General features: G+C 39.8%; 1 protein-coding gene and 1 pseudogene across 1 annotated transcript in view; both read left to right on the forward strand.

The window, feature by feature from the left end:
* The window catches only part of wu:fb13g09 (ATP-binding cassette sub-family C member 5), a 64,508-nt gene that overhangs the window by 19,769 nt on the left and 22,939 nt on the right, over positions 1–21,800 (forward strand). Inside the window, exons 8-22 of the mRNA XM_051128466.1 lie at positions 2,952–3,100; positions 3,202–3,309; positions 5,508–5,613; positions 5,690–6,418; positions 6,534–6,666; positions 6,824–7,774; positions 7,933–9,432; positions 9,497–9,702; positions 9,813–10,060; positions 11,231–11,355; positions 11,451–11,523; positions 11,670–11,873; positions 13,843–13,968; positions 14,288–14,399; positions 16,727–16,911. Coding sequence (XP_050984423.1) covers positions 2,952–3,100; positions 3,202–3,309; positions 5,508–5,613; positions 5,690–6,418; positions 6,534–6,666; positions 6,824–7,774; positions 7,933–9,432; positions 9,497–9,702; positions 9,813–10,060; positions 11,231–11,355; positions 11,451–11,523; positions 11,670–11,873; positions 13,843–13,968; positions 14,288–14,399; positions 16,727–16,911 — 4,955 coding nt within the window. The remainder of the gene's footprint in view (positions 1–2,951; positions 3,101–3,201; positions 3,310–5,507; positions 5,614–5,689; positions 6,419–6,533; positions 6,667–6,823; positions 7,775–7,932; positions 9,433–9,496; positions 9,703–9,812; positions 10,061–11,230; positions 11,356–11,450; positions 11,524–11,669; positions 11,874–13,842; positions 13,969–14,287; positions 14,400–16,726; positions 16,912–21,800) is intronic.
* On the forward strand, positions 5,772–10,155 carry LOC127175793 (uncharacterized; annotated as a pseudogene).

Raw genomic sequence — 21,800 nt, forward strand, 5'->3', positions numbered from 1 at the left:
TACTTCCGATCGCTGTAGCGCCCCCGTCAGGCCGATTGGAGCAAGGCTTGGTCATGTTGTAGGTGGTGTGAGTACTACCATCCCTCCAAGTTTCAAGTCTCTACGACTCACGGTTTGGTTTGCACGATCAGTTTTACGTGGAGATCACTGATCTGTGAACATTCTAACAATTACAATAGAGTTTCAGAACCCCTAAAAATCTGTAACAATAATGTTCCATTTGTTAACATTAGTTAGCTACATTGTTTAAAAAATTTACCAACCCCGATATTGAATGGTTGAGTGGCCTCAAAAAGTATTTAGACACTTAAATCACCATTTAAAATATATGAACTTCACTGCATAGGAGGGAAACTATGAAATCTAGTGGAGTAATCACAAGTGTTGCTCATGATATAAACCAGATATGAATTGTCTTCATTTTTAACTGTATATTTATTCATACATTTTTAATTCAAAACCTCTTTCTGTGTAAAAAGTGTGCTCATACTATCCTTTCTTTAAAAATAAAATGTTTGAACATCATTACATTGTATAGGAAATATCTAACCAAGCATGTAAGTTGTGTTTTAAATGTATAGGGAGAAAATGGTTCATTTAACCCTTTAAACTGGGATGTACTGCTCCAGCAAGCCATGTTATATAGCTGAGAAGTAAATGAGCAGTAAATCTTCCATTTACACCTTTTTTGCATGCACTTATGAATAAAATATCACAACCTGCATAGATTAACATCTTCTATATATGAATTATGTAGACCCAGCAATGTTTTCAGAGATTACGTCCAGCGCTTCTGGTTGTTTAGACCAGCAGGAAAACACTTTGGCTGTATTCCAGAGAGCGGCGCTGAATGAATGTGCCAGCTTGCGGGCAGTCGGGAGACAAATATTAGTGCAGCAGAGGGAGGTGAAATGGGCCACTTGGACACCAGCCAATGCCTCAGCATTCCCATTTACTGCAACATCCCATTTATGACTATGATCTGTCTTCCGTTACAGTCGCACTTCTCCGTGTCGCCGCCGGATTGAACATAGTGTGGCTCCTGTAAATTACAAACTGTGTTGTAGGATGGAAACGCAATATGGCTACATGCAGACAGCAGGTTTTCAGTGTTGTTTGGAGTGCTAAATATGGTTCTGTTCATGCACAGTTCAGTTTTAAAACAGAATAACTAATGCATTACTTAAAAGTCGCTCCTTTAAGTCTTTAGGAGTCACAACTACATTTTGAGAATGTCTGTCATTTAATACAGACTTGACATACAGTGGGATGAAGTAAATGAAATTCATCATTTAAATTTTAGCAATTTTTTAAGTTGATGTTTTGATAATAAAAAAATTAAGAAAATGCAAAACAGAAATTTTTTTTTGGACTGAGATCAATGTGTGCTCAAGTTATTTGTATTAATTTTGACATTTTAAAGTATGTCCAGGCAGCTCTTTTCCAATAAAATTAAATAATAAATAAAAACTAGGAATGACAAAAAGCACCATAAATGCATCATAAAAAGTGGTCTATATGTGACCCTGGACTACAAAACCAGTCTTAAGTATCACGGGTACATCTGTAACAATAGCCAAAAATACATTGTATGAGTCAAAATTATCGATTTTTCTTTTATGCCAAAAATCATTAGGATATTAAGTAAAGGTGATGTTCCATGAAGATATTTTGTAAATTTCCTACTGTAAATATATCAAAACTTATTTTTTGATTAGTAATATGCATTGCTAAGAACTTCACTTGGACAAAGTTAAAGGCGATTTTCTCAATATATTGTCCTATCCTAAGAAATCATACATCAATGGAAAACTTATTTATCCAGATTCCAGGTGATGTATACATCTCAGTTTCCAAAAATTGACCCTTATGACTGGTTTTGTGGTCCAGGGTCACATATAACAAGTCTTCTGAAAATAACTTGACCCTAACGCCTACTGTATCATATTTGATATGCACATTTCTAAATTTCTAGAGCATTGAAAGCATTTTTAGAATATTGCCATACAATGGGGTGAATAAAAGAAATTCTCTTCTATTAAATATTTTTTTGTCGTACAATGAGGTATTGTGTGGTTGAAAAAAGACAAAATAAGAGGAAGAAAAGCATTGGTGATGTTTTAATTAAATTCTTTAAGACACAAAACAAAGTCTTGATATTCGTTATTAGTTCTGACTGAGACAGAGAAACGGATTTACTTTTTAAATATGATTTGAAATATGACTTTTTAAACAGATTTACTCTGATTATTTATGCACGGGGCAATTGTGTTTCTTACAGGTGCACAATGAAATGTTGACAACTAGTGGTTGACATGGGTACTGCAGTCCAAATTCAAAATTTTGCAGAGTTGTTTCCGATGAGTGCGACCGAATAATATTTTTTCTGCATATTAATATTCCTCTGGTCATAGCGCTTTTTAGGTTCGGTAGAATCTGTGATCTCTGACTCATTTCGTTTGATGGCTTCCATGGCTGTAACACACTGTGTTTTCCACCAACTGGCAACCTGCGGTGTCGAAATACTATTGGGTAAATTGTCAATGGGGGTCACACAGACCAAAACAAAAACAGACATTCTGACACGGAACGCACATTTCACGGTAGAATAACTGGCTGTAGCATTGATTTTCAAAGAAACAATGTGAACTTAACGTGTTTCCTAAATATCTGCAAACTTATTATTTGCTTTAATACAGTCAAAAAATACACCCAGCACCTTTTCTTAAAAACTAGTCTGACCAGGCAGGTTAATTAGCCAAGGGTTTATCCGTCTTTTCAGATTCAAATTAGACCAGTCTCAAGGAAAAAATGGATGACTAACTTGTAAGACTAGCCTAACCAGCTCCAGGACATTTTGAGAGTCACACATGTTAGTTGTACAGTTTTTACAGTCTCAAACACTGAGTCATTGAACACAAAACCATCTTTTCCTCTTTTTGTGTCTCCAGAGGTTCGATCAGAAGAGAGGAGGATACTGGAGTGGGCCGGCTGTGTTCAGAGCCTGACGGTGGGCGTGGCTCCAGTAGTGGTGGTGATAGCCAGCGTGTGCACGTTCACTCTTCACATGGCTCTAGGCTATGATCTCACTGCGGCACAGGTAAAGCAGTGTTTCTGCTCTTTGTTTTCTGCCTGAGACTCGTAAACACCTGCGAACTTGAACTCACAGAGACCTGTTTTAATTTCTGTCACAACCTGCAGGCCTTCACCGTCGTTGCTGTTTTCAACTCCATGACCTTTGCTCTGAAGGTCACGCCCTTGGCGGTGCGTGCTTTATCCGAAGGCTCCGTGGCCGTGAAGCGATTTCAGGTCAAAAACACATCCACATCCACAAAGCAAAAATGAGTGTTCTGCTATTATGTTCTCACCCTCATGGTATTTAAAATGTGAATTAATTTCAGTGGAACACAAAAGTAGAAAATTCAAAGAATGTCCAGGCAGCTCTTTTCCAATACACCAAAAAAAAAAGAAAGGGACTGGGACTGCAAAAATAACATATATAAGTCTTCTGAAGCTGTGTGATAGTGTAACATTGAAAATTATTTAACTCTTAAAACCTATGGGCGAGACTTCTGCTTCATTAGCCACTGTAGGGAAATAACAAGAAGAGTAACAACATGCAGTAAACGGCAAAACTGTACTACAAACCAGTGCATTCATAATTAACATAATACATTAAAATAATATGGTAAGACACACCAATTTGCAATGTCAACAGCAAAACGAGCTGTTTTGTACAGCTAAAAATTGCTGGATGCGGATGAGACCAGAAGCCAAACCCATTAAATTTACAAATGGTCGTGCCCGCTCTTCCGGGAAAAATAAGATAGACCTACTGTTGTATCAAATCCTCTAATTTAATACCTTGATCAAACTTTGCTGAAAAACATCTTGTAATCTACTGCATGACTTCTGATTGATACTTTTTATCAAGGAAAAGGCTTTTGTAATATCATTTTTATAAATTGTAAGAATAAATAAATGTAATATTTTTAGTAATCTCATGATGAACATTCACTAAAGATTTCATGTGCTAATGAAGATCTCACTTATGAGCACAAATGCAAACTCAGATATTTAAATAGATATTTAGATTTTAAATCATTGCACTGGGCTACTTTTGATAGGTCTGGCATCTTAAAGTGACAGTTCACCCAAAAATGAACCTTCTGTCATTATTTAGGGGCTTTTTAGACAGAACGTGTCTTTATTAATAATCAGAAATGTTTCTTGAGTAGTAAATCAGCATAATTAGAATGATTTCTGAAGGATCATGTGACACTGAAAACTGGAGTAATGATGCTAAAAAAAAATCAGCATTACTGTTTGTATTGTATTTTTGATCAGATAAATGCATGCAAAAAAGTATAGCATCCCTAAACTTTGAATGGTTAAAACTTTTGTCTATGCTCTGTTCTATGGATTTATAGAAAGTGACACAGAATGCACTCAGGAATGTTTTTTTAAGGAAGCACAGTGCAGATGCCTCCTCCACTATGTTATGGTCAAATAAAACAGTTGCCATGCCAACTTGCGGCTGTAAACAAAAGCTTGCAATGTTTGCCCCACCTCCATGGTCTTAAACACACACGTATTAAACACACACGCCCATCTTGCACGTTTACATAGAAAATCAATGGAAAAGTAGCACACTGGGATGGAAAAACACTTTCTGTGTGAACAGCCACTTACTCACACTAAAGTTGTATCATTTCTGTATGAGTTTCTTTCTTCTGTGGAATATAAAAGAACATATTTTTAAGAATTAGCAATATGGAAAATCAAACAGTTAAAGGAGAAGTTCACTTCCATAAACAAACATTTACAGATAATGTACTCACCCCCTTGTCACCCAAGATGTTCATGTCTTTCTTTCTTCAGTCGTAAAGAAATTATGTTTTTTGAGGAAAACATTTAAGGATTTTTCTCCATATAGTGGTCTTCTACGGTGCCCACAAGTTTGAACTTCCAAAATGCAGTTTAAATGCAGCTTCAAAGGGCTCTAAAGGATCCCAGCCGAGTGTAGAAGTAAAAGTCAATGGGGACTATCAACTGCATAGTTACCAACAATCTTTAAAATATAATTTTTGGGTGCACTGTCTCTTTAATAATCCCAGTCCTTATTCACTTCCATTATAAGAGCCTGGATATTCTGCTGTATTTATCCTTATGTGTTCACAGAATGGCGTTCAGGTTTGGAACATGATGATGAGTAAATGATGACAACAGTTTTTTTCTTAAGGGAAAATGATTCCTTTAAAGTGTTTACTAAACAAGTTTGGCGTTCCCTGTTTTAAAGGGAAAGTTCACCCAAAAATTAAAACTCTGTCATCATTTACTCACCCTCATGTTCCAAACTTGTATGATGGTAGCCATTGAAAATACTATGAAAAAAAATACTATGGAAGTCAGTGGGGACCAACAGCTGTTTGGTTACCCACATTCATACATCAAAATTTTCATTTTTGCATGAACTGTTTCTCTAATGCCGCCGCTTATGTCTACAGAAGCTCTTCTTGATGGAGGACAGGGAGCTGATCTCAAGCAAAACAGAAGATCCTTATAATGCGGTGGAGTTTAAAGACGCCACACTGGCCTGGGAGAAGGCCTGCGGCTCACTGAGCCCAGCTAATTTGCATTGCTGGGGGCTATCTGCGGAAGCACCATCCTGTCCTCTGTGCCCTGCAAGAGGGTCGCTGGAGAAAAAAAAAGTATCCCAGTTTCTATGATGTCCTACCGAGCCCAGGGTCGCACATCTTGAGCTGCTGCCCGAAAGCACTGGGAGAGGGGAGGTACCGATGGCGCCATGACCAGGTGCTGAAGGCAGTAGCTGATACCATCTGTGCCGGAATCCAGCAAATCAAGCACCAGCCCCCAGCAAGGCCATACATTGTTTTCGTCAGGGCCGGGGAGAAGCCTCAGTCACAGCCAAAGGTCCCAGCTGATCTGCTATCCACAGCAGGTGACTGGCAGCTGAAGGTGGACCTGGGGAGGCAACTGAAGTTTCCAGACCACATCACCAGCACAACACTCAGGCCAGACATGGTCCTAACATCAGAGAGTACAAAGCAAGTGGTGTTACTGGAACTCACAGTCCCCTGGGAAGACAGGATTGAGGAAGCTTTTGAGCGGAAAAAGGCGAAGTATCTGGATCTGGTGGAGGACTGCAGGCGGAAGGGGTGGAGGGCCCGCTGTGAGCCAATTGAGGTTGGCTGCAGAGGATTCCCAGGACAGAGCCTGCACAGATCACTCAGGCTGCTTGGAATCAGAGGTGCTCAAGAAAGGAAAGCCACCAGAAACATCTGCGAGGCAGCGGAGAAAGCCTCTAGGTGGCTGTGGATTAAAAGGGGAGACGTATGGCTTAGTGCGCTGCTTGGACACAAGTCGGGGTCTGATCATCCCCGGCTGGGTCGCCCAGGTGAGGGTGTCTGATGATCTAAGACCCGAAACACCCTGTGACCCTGGGTTCATCACTGAGGATGTGTCCAAGCTGCACCACTTAGGTGTTTCTTATAACTATCTTTCTGGCACAGCCAGTGACATCCAGGAAAGGCTGGATGACGACTACGAACAGTGTAGTGACGGCTGGAGAGACAGTGGACAGCTCGGAGAGACGGCAACCGGGGCAGCAAGGGTTAGCACCCCAAGCTGCAGCTCCCGTGAGGGGTGCACCCAACTAAGCTACAGAAAGCCCTAATGAAAGATACCCCCAGGGGTGCCCGAGAGGGGGGGAGGATGAGCACCCCACACGGACGGACCTTTTGGTGCAGAACATGAGCAACGGTTTAACGACAATGAGAGTAACCTGTATGTGTGGCAAAAGCTGCAAGAACCTTAAAGGTCTGAAGATCCATCAGACGAAAATGGGCTGTATGAGGAGGGAGCAAGCTGAACAACGCACAGAGGCAGTGCAAAGCACGGCCCCTGGTGAGACGGAGGAGGAGCAGGACCCGGAGTCAACCCACAGTGTTCAGAACCTCCAAGCTCAGCGTGCTCCACCCAACAATCCATCCGAACATCGCAGGGTCTTGTGGCCAGCGGCACACAAGGAGACTGAGTGGCGCCAGTTCGACGAAGATGTAGATGGTGCCTTGGAAGCATCATCGAAAGGGAGTGTGGACCAGCAGCTCCAAACGATGTGCACCTTCATCATCTGCATCGGTGCTGAGCGGTTTGGTATCAAACAGCCAAAGGCCAAGACCATAGCTAGACCCAACAGGCGAGAGAACAAGATCACTGCACTCAGGAGAGACTTGAAGTCCTTGAAACAACGTTTTAAGAAGGCGAGCGAGGAAGAAAAGCCCGCCCTGGCTGAGCTCCGGGACATCTTCAGGAAAAAGCTCATCTCCCTACGTCGTGCTGAGTGGCATAGGAGGAAGGGTAGAGAGAGGGCCCGCAAGCGCACTGCCTTCGTAGCTAACCCTTTTGGGTTTACGAAGAAGCTGCTTGGGCAGAAGCGGAGTGGGACCCTCATGTGCACAGAAGACGACATCAACCGCCATCTCTCTGAAACATACAGTGACCGGCTGAGGGAGGAAGACCTGGGCCCCTGCAGAGAACTAATTTCACCACCACTACCATCCAGCCAATTTAACACCAAAGAGCCAACGCTGGCAGAGGTCAAGAACACGGTCAGGGCTGCACGGACCAGTGCAGCACCAGGGCCGAGTGGCGTGCCATACAAGGTGTACAAGCACTGCCCAAGACTTCTGCAGAGGCTGTGGAGAATCATCAGGGTAGTATGGCGAAGAGGCAGGGTAGCCAAGCAGTGGAGGTATGCCGAAGGTGTGTGGATACCAAAGGAGGAAAACGCAAGTGACATCTCGCAGTTCCGTACCATCTCACTGCTCAGCGTTGAGGGCAAGATCTTTTCAAGATCCTGGCCAATCGTATGACCGATTTCCTCCTGAGGAATTCATACATTGACACCAGTGTGCAGAAGGGAGGAGTTCCAGGCTTCCCGGGCTGCATTGAACACACTGGAGTGGTCACCCAGCTGATCCGAGAGGCCAGAGAGAACCGAGGAGATTTGTCAGTCATCTGGTTGGATCTAGCAAATGCCTACGGATCAATTCCCCACAAGCTGGTGACAAAAGCCCTGACGATGCACCATGTTCCGCAGAAGATCACAGAGCTCATACAGGACTATTACAGTAGTTTTAGTATGAGATTTACATCTGGATCTATAACATCAGCATGGCACCACCTAGAAAAAGGCATCATCACTGGTTGCACCATATCAGTGTCGCTGTTTGCCCTAGCGATGACCATGCTTGTCAAGGCGGCAGAAGCGGAATGCAGAGGGCCTCTCTCCAGATCTGGCACTCGCCAACCGCCAATCAGAGCCTTTATGGATGACCTAACAGTCACAACAACATCAGTGCCAGGGTGCCGCTGGCTCCTGAAAGGTCTGGAAAGGCTAACATCTTGGGCGAGAATGACATTCAAGCCAGCTAAATGCCGGTCCCTTGTGTTGAGGAAGGGGAGAGTTGAGGACAAATTCCGCTTCTATATGAACGGTCTCCAAATACCATCATTGACGGAGAAGCCGGTGAAGAGCTTGGGGAAGCTCTTTGACGTGACTTTGAGAGACACAGTAGCAATCCAGGCCATGCATGCAGAGCTGAAAACTTGGCTTGCAGCAGTGGACAGGTCAGGCCTCCCCGGGAAATTTAAAGCATGGATATATCAGCATGGCATTCTGCCAAGGCTTTTGTGGCCACTGTTGATGTACCAGGTCCCAATAACAACGGTGGAGACCCTGGAGAGAAACATCAGCCAGTTCCTGCGCAGGTGGCTGGGTCTGCCGAAGAGCCTGAGCTGTATTGCCCTGTATGGGCACACCAACAAGCTCCAGCTCCCGTTCTCAGGCCTCACAGAGGAATTTAAAGTAACAAGAGCCAGGGAGGTGTTACTGTATAGAGACTCACTCGACACCAGAGTCTCCTCGGCAGGCATAGAGGTCAGGACTGGAAGGAAGTGGAGGGCGCAGGAGGCAGTCCAGCTGGCAGAGGCAAGGTTGCGGCATGGTGTGCTAGTAGGGTCTGTGGCGGTTGGGCGAGCAGGACTCGGCTGCCATAAAACGCCGCGCTATGACAGAGCGCAGGGGAGGGATAGACGGCAGATGGTTCAGGGCGAGGTCCGAGCAGAGGTGGAAGAGGAGCGGCGCAGTAAAACGGTGGCTATGCGTCAGCAGGGAGCTTGGACCAATTGGGAACATGCACTGACTCGGAAAATCACCTGGTCAGAACTTTGGAGGTCAGAGCCAGCAAGACTCAAGTTTCTGATCCAGTCAGTGTATGATGTCCTACCGAGCCCAGCTAATTTGCATTGCTGGGGGCTAGCGGAAGCACCATCCTGTCCTCTGTGCCCTGCAAGAGGGTCGCTGGAGCACATCTTGAGCTGCTGCCCGAAAGCACTGGGAGAGGGGAGGTACCGATGGCGCCATGACCAGGTGCTGAAGGCAGTAGCTGATACCATCTGTGCCGGAATCCAGCAAATCAAGCACCAGCCCCCAGCAAGGCCATACATTGTTTTCGTCAGGGCCGGGGGAGAAGCCTCAGTCACAGCCAAAGGTCCCAGCTGATCTGCTATCCACAGCAGGTGACTGGCAGCTGAAGGTGGACCTGGGGAGGCAACTGAAGTTTCCAGACCACATCACCAGCACAACACTCAGGCCAGACATGGTCCTAACATCAGAGAGTACAAAGCAAGTGGTGTTACTGGAACTCACAGTCCCCTGGGAAGACAGGATTGAGGGAAGCTTTTGAGCGGAAAAAGGCGAAGTATCTGGATCTGGTGGAGGACTGCAGGCGGAAGGGGTGGAGGGCCCGCTGTGAGCCAATTGAGGTTGGCTGCAGAGGATTCCCAGGACAGAGCCTGCACAGATCACTCAGGCTGCTTGGAATCAGAGGTGCTCAAGAAAGGAAAGCCACCAGAAACATCTGCGAGGCAGCGGAGAAAGCCTCTAGGTGGCTGTGGATTAAAAGGGGAGACGTATGGCTTAGTGCGCTGCTTGGACACAAGTCGGGGTCTGATCATCCCCGGCTGGGTCGCCCAGGTGAGGGTGTCTGATGATCTAAGACCCGAAACACCCTGTGACCCTGGGTTCATCACTGAGGATGTGTCCAAGCTGCACCACTTAGGTGTTTCTTATAACTACAAAAATATGTGACTCTGGAGCACAAAACCAGTCATAAGGGTCCATTTTGAAACATCTGAATAAACTGAATAAATAAGCTTTTCATTGATGTAGGGTTTGTTAGGATAGGACAATATTTGAAAAGCTGGAATCTGAGGGTGCAAAAAAATCAAAACATTGAGAAAATCGCCTTTAAAGTTGTGCAAATTAAGTTCTTAGCAATGCATATTACTAATCAAAAATTAAGTTTTGATATATTTATGGTAGAACAAATTATCTTCATGGAACATGATCTTTACGTAATATCTTAATGATTTTTGGCATAAAAGAAAAATTAATAATTTTGACCCATACAATGTATTTTTGGCTATTGCTACAAATAAAACTGATTTTGTGCTCCAGGGTCACATATGAAGCAACACAACTGTTTTCAACATTAAAAATAATTGAAATGGTTTTTAAGCAGCAAATCAGCATATTAGAATGATTTCTGAAGGATCATGTGACACTGAAGACTGGAGTAATGATGCTAAAAATGCAGCTTTGCTTCACAGGAATAAATTACATTTTACAATATATTCAAATAAAGAACAGTTTTTTTGAATTGTAATAATATTTCATAATATTACTGTTTTTATTGTATTTTTTGATCAAATAAATGCATCCTTTCTGAGCATAAAAGACTTTTTTATGTAAAAAAAAAACATTTAAAAATTTTGTCTATATGTAATCACAGTAAACATAGAAAAGGACACATTTTGATCATCAGTGAGTCTGTTTCTCACAAAAAGTTACCATATGACTTTGGAAGACTCGCATACAAGTCATATGGTACAATGTTACGGTATTTGTTCTTTTCGGAGCCTGACAGCTGTTGTTTTACAGAAAGAATGAGCGTTTCTCCTTATGAGGTCCACTGAGAAAATAACAGCATATGGGTTTGGCACGAAATTAGAGTAAATAATGAAAAACCTTTACTTTTTATAACCGCCCCTTTAACCATCATAAACCAGCTTGGACATAAAGCAGCTGGTCCTCTCAGCAGGGTGAAAGCAGATGTATAGGTCTGATTCTTCGCCTTCTGTCTAGATGACCCTTCTTGGCGGCTCGGTAGCTGTAAACGGAGACTTCGCATATGTTGCTCAACAGGCCTGGATCCTCAACGATTCCCTCCGGGAAAACATCCTGTTTGGAAAAAAATACATTGAGGAGAAGTAGGGAGCATATTCATGCATATACAAGTTCTGCATAAAAATGACTTTGGCCTTTCTTCTGAAATCAAACAAGTTTTGTGCTCATCTCTCACCAGGTACAATGCGGTTCTGGAAGCCTGCTGTTTATTTCCTGATATTAGTGAGCTACCATATGGCGATATGACTGAGGTATCTGCATTATAATGCTTGTAATATAATCTCTGACCTCTGCAAACACAATCAAAGCACAAGGTCGTTTAAATCTCACTCGTATGATATCTCTATTAGTTTGTTGTTGAAAAAATACTGTGTTTGATGTGGATGATCTGCTGTAGATTGGAGAGAGAGGGGCCAACCTGAGCGGCGGCCAGCGGCAGAGAGTGAGTCTGGCACGTGCGCTGTACAGCGAGAGACCCGTCCTTCTGCTCGACGACCCCCTCAGCGCCGTCGACGCTCGCGTGGGTTCGCACCTATTTCACGGCGCCATCCGCCGCGCGGCCAAGGGCAGAACTGTCGTCTTTGTCACGCACCAACTGCAGGCAAGAGGCTTATGAATGCATGTGATGTACCGCAAGGGAACATAAACACAGCACAGACCGGGACAGGTGACATTGTACTCGTCCACCAAGCTTCACTGAGATTATATAAATCTGTGAATTAAATACGGTACATATGAGAGACCGTGCTGTATTGCAAAGTAAACTTATAACACATCATTTAAATGCCTTATAAAATATTTAAGAAACAAATTAAAATACCAATAAGCCAGATATGTATTTATTGATATACTGTTAAATTTCTTTGCATAGCTGTTATTTTAATATTAAGCTTTTATTTTTAGATTTTCCAGTTTAAACCATTTTAGGTTTAGTAATTTAATGTGCTTTTGTCATTTTTGTTTCTATTTAGCTTTTTTTTTTTATTATTATTTCAAACTTAGTTTTTTTATTTTCAAACTTGAACTTAAATTTGATTTATTTCAGTTTGTTGCCAAGGCAACCCTTCTAAATCTTCATTTAATTTTTGTAATTAAGTTTAAAATTTTAATTTAATATTTTATTTTATTTCAATTAACAATTTTTAATAGTTAACCATAAAACTGCTGATGAATATCAGATTAAAATTCTGTTCTGTTATGTCTTAATAAAATATTAAAAACTAAAATTAGTCATTTTAAATGCTGTATTTTTATAATGAGCATTATAGTGAGCTAAATATTCATTTTGAGTCATTTTGCGTTAGATGGCAGAATGGTGATCTAAAAATTTAAAAGTAGAAAATTTAGGAGCAAGATTTCTTGAATCTAAAAGCTCCATTTAAAAGCTGATATAGATTTTAAAAAAAGATGTATATATGATATATATGATATATATCCAATATTTACTGTTACTGATAAAAGTAAAGTTTAATTTAATTTTTAATGAATAAATTCATTTTTAAAAAAATATGAATTTGTATTATTTAATTATGTCTTTAATTAAATTATTAAAGACACAAAAATAACCCCTAAATATTTATTTATTCATTCATTCATTCATTCATTCATTTATTCATTTTTCAAGTAACTTTGAGATGCCTGGTGTTATATCCATTATTTATAATATATCCAATATTTACGTTTACTGATACGTTACTAATATTTACTGTTAAAATGATCTTAATATGCTTGGGGATATATCCAATATTTACTGTTACTGATAAATAAAAAAATATATATATATTAAAAAAAGTGATAAATAATAAATTAATTAATAAATATTTAAAAAAAATTGATAAATGATGACATGCATCCCTATTAAAAATTTTAAGGATGCAAAAACATCCTTAATTTATTGCTTTATTTTTTGAGTAAATGTCTTCTTATATGATATTAAAATGCTTGGGGATATATACAATATTTATCCAGTTTTAATAATATAACCAATATTTACTGCTACTCATATATTACTAACATGCATTGTTGATATGATATTAATATGCCTGGGGGTAATAATATAATATTTACTATTACTGATCAATTAAAATCTTAAATAGTAAAAAAAAATAATTGATCACTGATGGAATGTCACAAATCCCCATTTAAAGGAACACTCCACTGTTTTTGAAAATAGGCTCATTTTCCAACTGCCCTAGAAAAAAAAGGCCCTTAATTTTTTTTTCTAATTGAGAAAATGACTTCTAATGTGATATGCTTGGGGATATATCCAATATTTATCCAATATTTATAAAATATCCTATATTTATTGTTACTGATATTTACAGTTAATATAATATTAATATGCTTGGGAGTATATTCAGTATTTACAGTTACTGATAATAAAAAATTAAAAATCTTAATAAATAACTGATGGCGCAAAAATGTCCCTTGAACCATTTCTTATTCAAGTAAATGACTTGATATTGAATGTGATATTAATATGCTTGGGGTTAGGTTAATGTAACATAAGGTCTCCACACTGTATTTTCTGACACGCTGTGTCCTTTCCTCCGGGTGTGTTTATTCTACAGTTCTTGCCAGAGTGTGATGAGGTGGTGTTAATGAAGGACGGTCAGATAGCAGAGCACGGCACGCACGTCCAGCTGATGGAGAAAGGCCGAGACTACGCTGCCCTTTTCAACAGCGTGCAGCAAGAGGTGCGATATGCCGCCCGCAGCAGCGGAGCCCTATGGGAAAACATCAGGGTCACACGTACTCAAAACATCCTACATCACCCACTGCAAAATTCATGAACCACGGGCTGCAGAGCCACCGGCTTTGAAATGTTAATTCACGCCGTGCTTTTGTAATTTATAAATGAATCGATCTGTAGGAGTAACAGCCGAGGGACATTGTCACTGATCTCTGTATTAATGGCCCAGCAGACATCGTTCTGGTTGATTTGTCCTGTTAATCAGTTGCGGGTTGATCTTTACCAGGTCTCGCTCTTACTCTTTTTCTTCATCCTTCATCCAGAACCTAGTGAGGAAGAACCTGAAAAACAAGCAGAGGGCTGAGGAGGAGAGCAAACCGCTGTCCCTCCATGTCAACAACACAGCCAAACTGCATACTGAGAGCAAAAAAGGAGGTGAGGGTTTAATCCAGTGCTTCTCATCTGCTTTTTCTTCAGAACTGTATTGGATGACTGAGGAAATTCATTGGCAAAACCATTAACCCATAATCAAAAAGAGTAACAAAAGTGTAACAAGAGTAACAAAAGTGAAAATAGCAAACACTGCATATGCAGGATTATAATTTTTTCTGTTAAGTTTATGGCATGTCTTATGGTCTTGTGTTGATGAATTTGTTAACTGTCAGTTTACAAGCAACTACAATTCCATAATTTGTAATCAACATATTCATATAAATAATATGTGTAGGTGTGTTAATAATGTTTTAAAGGGGTCATCGGATGCAAAGTTCACTTTTACATGTTGTTTGAACATTAATGTGTGTTGGCAGTGTATGTACAAATCTACCCTATAATGATAAAAATCCATGCAGTGGTTTTTAATTAATCTGTAAAAATAATATCCCCTTTTTCAAATCGAGCCGTTCTCAGATGCCTGTCGTTGTGGCGTCACACCCACAGAGGGCGCTCCACAATAGTTGATTGACATGAGCTCTTACCTCAGATCAGCTGTAACAGTCCGACCTCCATTGTTTCAATGCCGGAGCAGGAATGTAAGTTAGACAAGAATATCTCCGATTGAGCGATTGAGGTGTTGTGTTGTTGGATGTAATAATGAACATAGTGGTCGTCATTTACTCCCGACATCTGAGCCGCTGAAGATGCAGTGGATTACGTTTGTTTGTGAAGGGAATGCACCTCCCGATCTATATAAACGCATCTATGTTTGCGCAAATCATTCGTGATCCAGCTTCACCTACAGCAGAAGTGAGTATTAAGGGGTTTATTATGAATGTCTGTAATCACCTTTCCTAATAACGTACTAGTTAGCAAGTTTAGTGGCTAAACACATCTAAATGCGGCTAAAGTAAACAGGCTCGTCACTCCACAGAGAGAAGAGAGGGGAGGGGCCAGCAGAGCTCATTTGCATTTAAAGGAACAATCCCTCAGAATGAGATGATTTTTGCAGAGCTGATTTTAACATGGTAAAAAGGGTGTTGCTTTACACTACCATTGAGAATTTTTAACCAAAGTATATTATAGACTTCTCAGTAAGACCCTAAAGAATCATATCAACTTGTGGAAAATAGGCATCCAGTGACCCCTTTAAATATGTATATAGTGTGTATATGATTTTTAATGCTTTTTAAGAAGTCTCTTATGCTCAATGCTGCATTTATTTAATCAAAAATACAGAAGCAATCATTATCATCATTATATAATTTAAAGTATAATTTATTCTTGTGATCAAACCTGAATTTTCAGTATCATTACTCCAGTCTTCAGTGTCACTTGATGATTCAGAAATCATTCTAATATGCTGATTTATTATCAGTGTTGAAAACAATTTTTACATTTTTCGGAACCTGTGATATTTTTTTCAGGATTCTTTCAATACAAAAGAACAGCATTTCTTTAAAACAGATATCTTTTGTAACAATATACACTACCGTGCAAAAGTTTGAGGTCAGTAATTTTTTTCTTTCTAATTTTTGAAAGAAATGAATACTTTTATTCAGAAAGGATATATGTTAAATTGTTAAAAAGTGATAGTAACGACTTATATTGTTCAAAAAAAGATTTATTTTGTATATATGACCTTGGACCACAAAACCAACCATAAGGCTCGAATTTTCGAAATTGAGATTTCTACATCATCTGAAAGATGAATAAATAAGCTTTCTATTAATGTATGTAGGTTTGTTATTTAAATATCGAGAAAATCACCAAAGTTGTCCAAATGAAGTTCTTAGCAATGCATATTATTAAGTTTTGATATATTTACGGTAGACAATTTACAAAATATCTTAATGGAACATGATCTTTACTTTAATATCCTAATGATTTTTGGCATTAAAAAAAAATAACTTTGACTTATAGAATGTCTTGAGACTGCTAACATAAGACTGGTTTTGTGATCCAGGGTCACATATGCACTAACATTTTTGTCAGTAATTAATTGCAAAAATGCTGTGTTTGGCACAAACATTTATTCCAGTCCTCTGAGAGACAAAACTGACACTGCAGCTCTTAAAACAAATCTTGGTCTCTGAAACTCGCTTACTTGCGCTGATCTGAAACGATGCCAACACAAACCTACTGTAGCGGTACAAACATCCTCAATATCAACAGTTCTAAATTGCCTGATTTCTTTGATCTAGTTTGTTCATAGGCTGGCCACCACGTGACCTGTTTTGGGAAGCGTTGGTTTAACACTCGGTGGATGAGTCACACTTCTTTATTGTTTTTCTCTCTCTTTCTGTTGCCTGATGTGCACCACACAGATCAGCTCATGCAGGCGGAGGAAAAGGGGAGCGGGGCCGTGGCCTGGCCGGTGTACGCCGCTTACATCAAGGCTGCTGGTGGGCCTCTGGCCTTTGTTGTAAACATCCTCCTCTTCCTCTTCACCACCGGCAGCATCGCCTTCAGCAACTGGTGGCTCAGTCACTGGATCAGGCAGGGCAGCGGGGTAAGACAATGGAATAACTCAGCCAGCAATAACAACTCAGTCATTTTCACTTAACTCACTTTTTCTGTGAGTAAAACAAAGGGAGTATTTCTGATCAGTATGAACGAATCATTGAATGAATCATCCCTGCATCCTATTCATTCACATGATCTGACTCAGAAGAATCATTTGTTTTCTTGCTACTTGATCATGATCGTTCATCAATGTGATAAAAAGAATTAGGGTGGATTTCAATTATTATTGTGAATAAATATTTAAATATGTCAAGCATGCATGTTTAAGCTTCCATTTACTATGTTTAATGTGCGTAATATTTAAAAAATGCAAAAATGTAAATTTTAGTCTTGCGCACGTCCCAAAATAATTATTGTCTGAATGCACCATGCGTTCTTTGTTTTTATTTAAAAAACAAAAAACCTCCAAACAGTGTTTTAATTAAATACTGTTTAGTAATGTTTTTACCAGGGAGAGGATAAGTGGTATTATGATTATATATTCAAGAGCAATTAGGGCTGTCAGTGAATTATTTTTCACTCTAAATAATTACATGGTTTGCTCATTAATTAATTGCTAACAAATTAAAACCACATGCCCCAAATGAACAATTAAAAGATTAATTATTGTTGCAGACAGGGGTGATGAATTGACAACACAAAATGTGGCTTTATTGTGTGTTTTAATTCTGTGTTACTCATCATTAACTCAGCACACGTTCTGTCTCCATGTTTATGGCTTCTGCATCACATCTTGCTCTTTAAAGTGATACTCCACCCAAAAAATGCAATTCTCTCATCGTTTACTCACCCTCATGCCATTCCGGATTATTATGACTGACTTTCGTCAGATTAACACAGACAAAGATTTTTAGTACATATAATGCAAGTCTATGAGACAACTTCAAAAAACATCAATTAATCAAAAAATAAATAAATAAAAAATAACTTTGCATCACTTTGACAAGATTATTCAATATGATGAAACAAGAATCTCCTCTCTCTTTTTATTTTTGCTAGGTTAATTCTACTTTTTTCAGTATTTATTTCTGTTTTAAAGATGTTTTCTTTGGATTGTTTACTCAAAAGAGAACTGAGGAAAATATAACTTATAATTAATTTGTGTTTATTGCTAAACATTGCTAAATATCACATACATAAACATATTTTTTTATTACTGAATTTATCCTTTCTTTATTCAAAGTTGATCTAGACAAGTATATGGAAACAATCTAAGTTCTGTTTAAATAAATTTATTCTATGTGTCCTCTTAAAGTGTAAATTTGAGTAATGATTTGCAACTCATTATTCAGATCTGAATCAAAAGATTCGCGAACCTGCTCCGGAGTTCCGATTTAAATCAAATGATTCGCGATTCGCGCTCTAAATTTCCGATCTGAATCAAATGATTCGCGATTCGTGCTCTGAAGTTCCGATCTAAATCAAATGATTCGCGATTCCTGCTTCGAAGTTCCGATATAAATGATTCGCGTTCTGAATTTCCGATCTGAATCGAATGATTTGCGATTCGCGCTCTGAAGTTCCGATCTGAATCAAATTATTCGCGATTCCCGCTTTGAAGTTCCGATCTAAATGATTCGCGATTCGCGTTCTGAAAATCCGATTTGAATCAAATGATTCGCGATTCACGCTCTGAAGTTCCCATCTGATTCTGAATCAAATGATTCTAGAACCCGTCCCGAAGTTCCGATCTGAATCAAATGATTCGCGATTCCCGCTTCGAAGTTCCGATCTGAATCAAATGATTCGCGCTCTGAATTTCCGATCTGAATCAAATGATTAGAAAACCCGCTCCTAAATTCTGATCTAATTCAAGTGATTCGCGATTCACGCTCTGAAGTTCCCATCTGATTCTGAATCAAATGATTCTAGAACCCGTCCCGAAGTTCCGATCTGAATCAAATGATTCGCGCTCTGAATTTCCGATCTGAATCAAATTATTAGAGAACCCGCTCCTAAATTCTGATCTAATTCAAATGATTCGCGATTGACGCTCTGAATTTCCGATCTGAATCAAGTGATTCGCGATTCACACATTGAAGTTCCCATCTGATTCTGAATCAAATGATTCACGAACCCTCTTCGAACTCCTGATCTGAATCAAATGATACGCAGAACCGCTCTGAAGCTAAATCAAATGATTCGCGATTCGCTCTCTGAAGTTCGGATCGGAATCAAAAGACTCGCGAACCCGCTCCAAATATCCGATCTAAATCAAATGATTCGCGATACGTGATCCGATTGGAGCTCTTCGAAACATTGAATCATTTCGAGACGCGTCACGCATTGCTTAACTGATTAGAAGTTTTGAAAAGCTCAGTTTTACAAATCGCTAGATGCTTTTTAAAATCATTGCAAGGCTCTTTTAAACGTTTTTTTGCTAGAGAATAGCTTAAACTGAATGATCAAAGTCACGAGTTTAAATTTGAATCTCAGCGTAACGTAAATGACTCACTCAATTGAATTGGTTTGTGTTCTTCCGCTGTTCGCTCCTTGTCGCCGTGTTTACTTAACGCTACTGGCTTAGTTTGCTAGTTACATGAGATTAACTGAAATGAGCGAATAAAGTATGATGTTTACAGATAGAACATTCATATTTTTATTCCGAATATAATCGCTTACCACGTCGAAGACTTCCAACACACACATATTGTAAGGTACGTTAGGCTAACTTAACAGGTTGCTAACTGGTGAAAACACTCCAGTAAGCTTCTGTTTATAAAATGACTTTCATTAAAATGCTTGATTAATATGGGTTTATTTTTTGTTCTCTTTACAAACATTTTGAAGCATCAGAGTTTTGGGTAAACAGACTTTCAGAATTTATGTTTTACAGTAAAATAACCCTTAAAAATTGACCATGGTACTTTTGTGACCTTTTTGAAGTTATGAAGCTTCATTACACATCTGTTGTAGTTGCAAAGAAAACCCAGGTACTGCTCACTGCAGAGCCGAATGGCCTCCAACTCTCCCTCTCTGGATGTCCAGCTCCACCTCTGTGTGAACTAATGGGTGGGGTTATGTTTAGGATAGGGTAAGGGGTAGGTTAGGGTGTGGTTAGGTGTTTTTTATCTTTTTATCTTTTCTTATAAAGAAAGGAGCGGGTTCACGAATCTTATGAAAGAGATCGGAATGTGGAGCGCGTATCTAGATAGAAACTTTGGAGAGGATTCGCGAATCATTTGATTTAGATCGGATATTTGGAGCGGGTTCGCGAGTCTTTTGATTCCGATCCGAACTTCAGAGCGCGAATCGCGAATCATTTGATTTGGCTTCGGAGCGGTTCTGCGTATCATTTGATTCAGATCAGGAGTTCGGAGAGGGTTCGTGAATCATTTGATTCAGAATCAGATGGGAACTTCAATGTGTGAATCGCGAATCACTTGATTCAGATCAAAAATTCAGAGCGTCAATCGCGAATCATTTGAATTAGATCAGAATTTAGGAGCGGATTCTCTAATCATTTGATTCAGATCGGAAATTCAGAGTGCGAATCATTTGTTTCAGATCGGAACTTCGAAGCGGGAATCGCGAATCATTTGATTCAGATCGGAACTTCGGGACGGGTTCTCAAATCATTTGATTCAGAATCAGATGGGAACTTCAGAGCGTGAATCGTGAATCATTTGATTCAAATCGGATATTCAGAACGCGAATCGCGAATCATTTAGATCGGAACTTCAAAGCGGGAATCGCGAATAATTTGATTCAGATCGGAACTTCAGAGCGCAAATCGCAAATCATTCGATTCAGATCGGAAATTCAAAACGCGAATCATTTATATCGGAACTTCGAAGCGGGAATCGCGAATCATTTGATTTAGATCGGAACTTCAGAGCACGAATCGCGAATCACTTGATTCAGATCGAAAATTCAGAGCGTCAATCACGAATCATTTGAATTAGATCAGAATTTAGGAGCGGATTCTCTAATCATTTGATTCAGATCGGAAATTCAGAGCGCGAATCATTTGTTTCAGATCGGAACTTCGAAGCGGGAATCGCGAATCATTTGATTCAGATCGGAACTTCGGGACGGGTTCTCGAATCATTTGATTCAGAATCAGATGGGACCTTCAGAGCGTGAATCGCGAATCATTTGATTCAAATCGGATATTCAGAATGCGAATCGCGAATCATTTAGATCGGAACTTCAGAGCGGGAATCGCGAATAATTTGATTCAGATCGGAACTTCAGAGCGCGAATCGCAAATCATTCGATTCAGATCGGAAATTCAGAACGCGAATCATTTATATCGGAACTTCGAAGCGGGAATCGCGAATCATTTGATTCAGATCGGAAATTCAGAGCGCGAATCGCAAATCATTTGATTTAAATCGGAACTCCGGAGCAGGTTCGCGAATCTTTTGATTCAGATCTGAATAATGAGTTGCAAATCATTACTCAAATGTACACATTAAGAGGACACATAGAATAAATGTAATTAAACAGAACTTAGATTGTTTCCATATACTTGTCTAGATCAACTTTGAAAAAAGAAAAGATAAATTCATGGAGAAGAGCTCCAGCTCCCCCTCCAGCTCCTCCCGTTTGGCTCTGCACCCTGGTCAGAATTTCTCATTTTGAGTTTCACAGCAGAAAGTAAGCCTTCGTACATTCAGAAACTACATGATGGTAAAAAAAATGATGCTAGTTTTCATGTTTTGGGTGAATTATTCCTTTAAGGCGATCAAAAACTAGCTTTAATCTTTGAGTTTTGATGCTTAGCTGAAACGAACATCAATCCCGAAACTAATTAGAAGTGCCAGACTCCACCAGATTTACTCAGAGGGACAATCACGGCAACAGATGTTGCAGTTAACTCGCATTCTGTAAAATAATTGAGACTGGGACCGGTGCACACAGTTCAGCTGG

The sequence above is a fragment of the Labeo rohita genome, chromosome 14 (assembly GCF_022985175.1).
Source record: "Labeo rohita strain BAU-BD-2019 chromosome 14, IGBB_LRoh.1.0, whole genome shotgun sequence".
NCBI classification, from domain to species: Eukaryota; Metazoa; Chordata; class Actinopteri; order Cypriniformes; family Cyprinidae; genus Labeo; species Labeo rohita.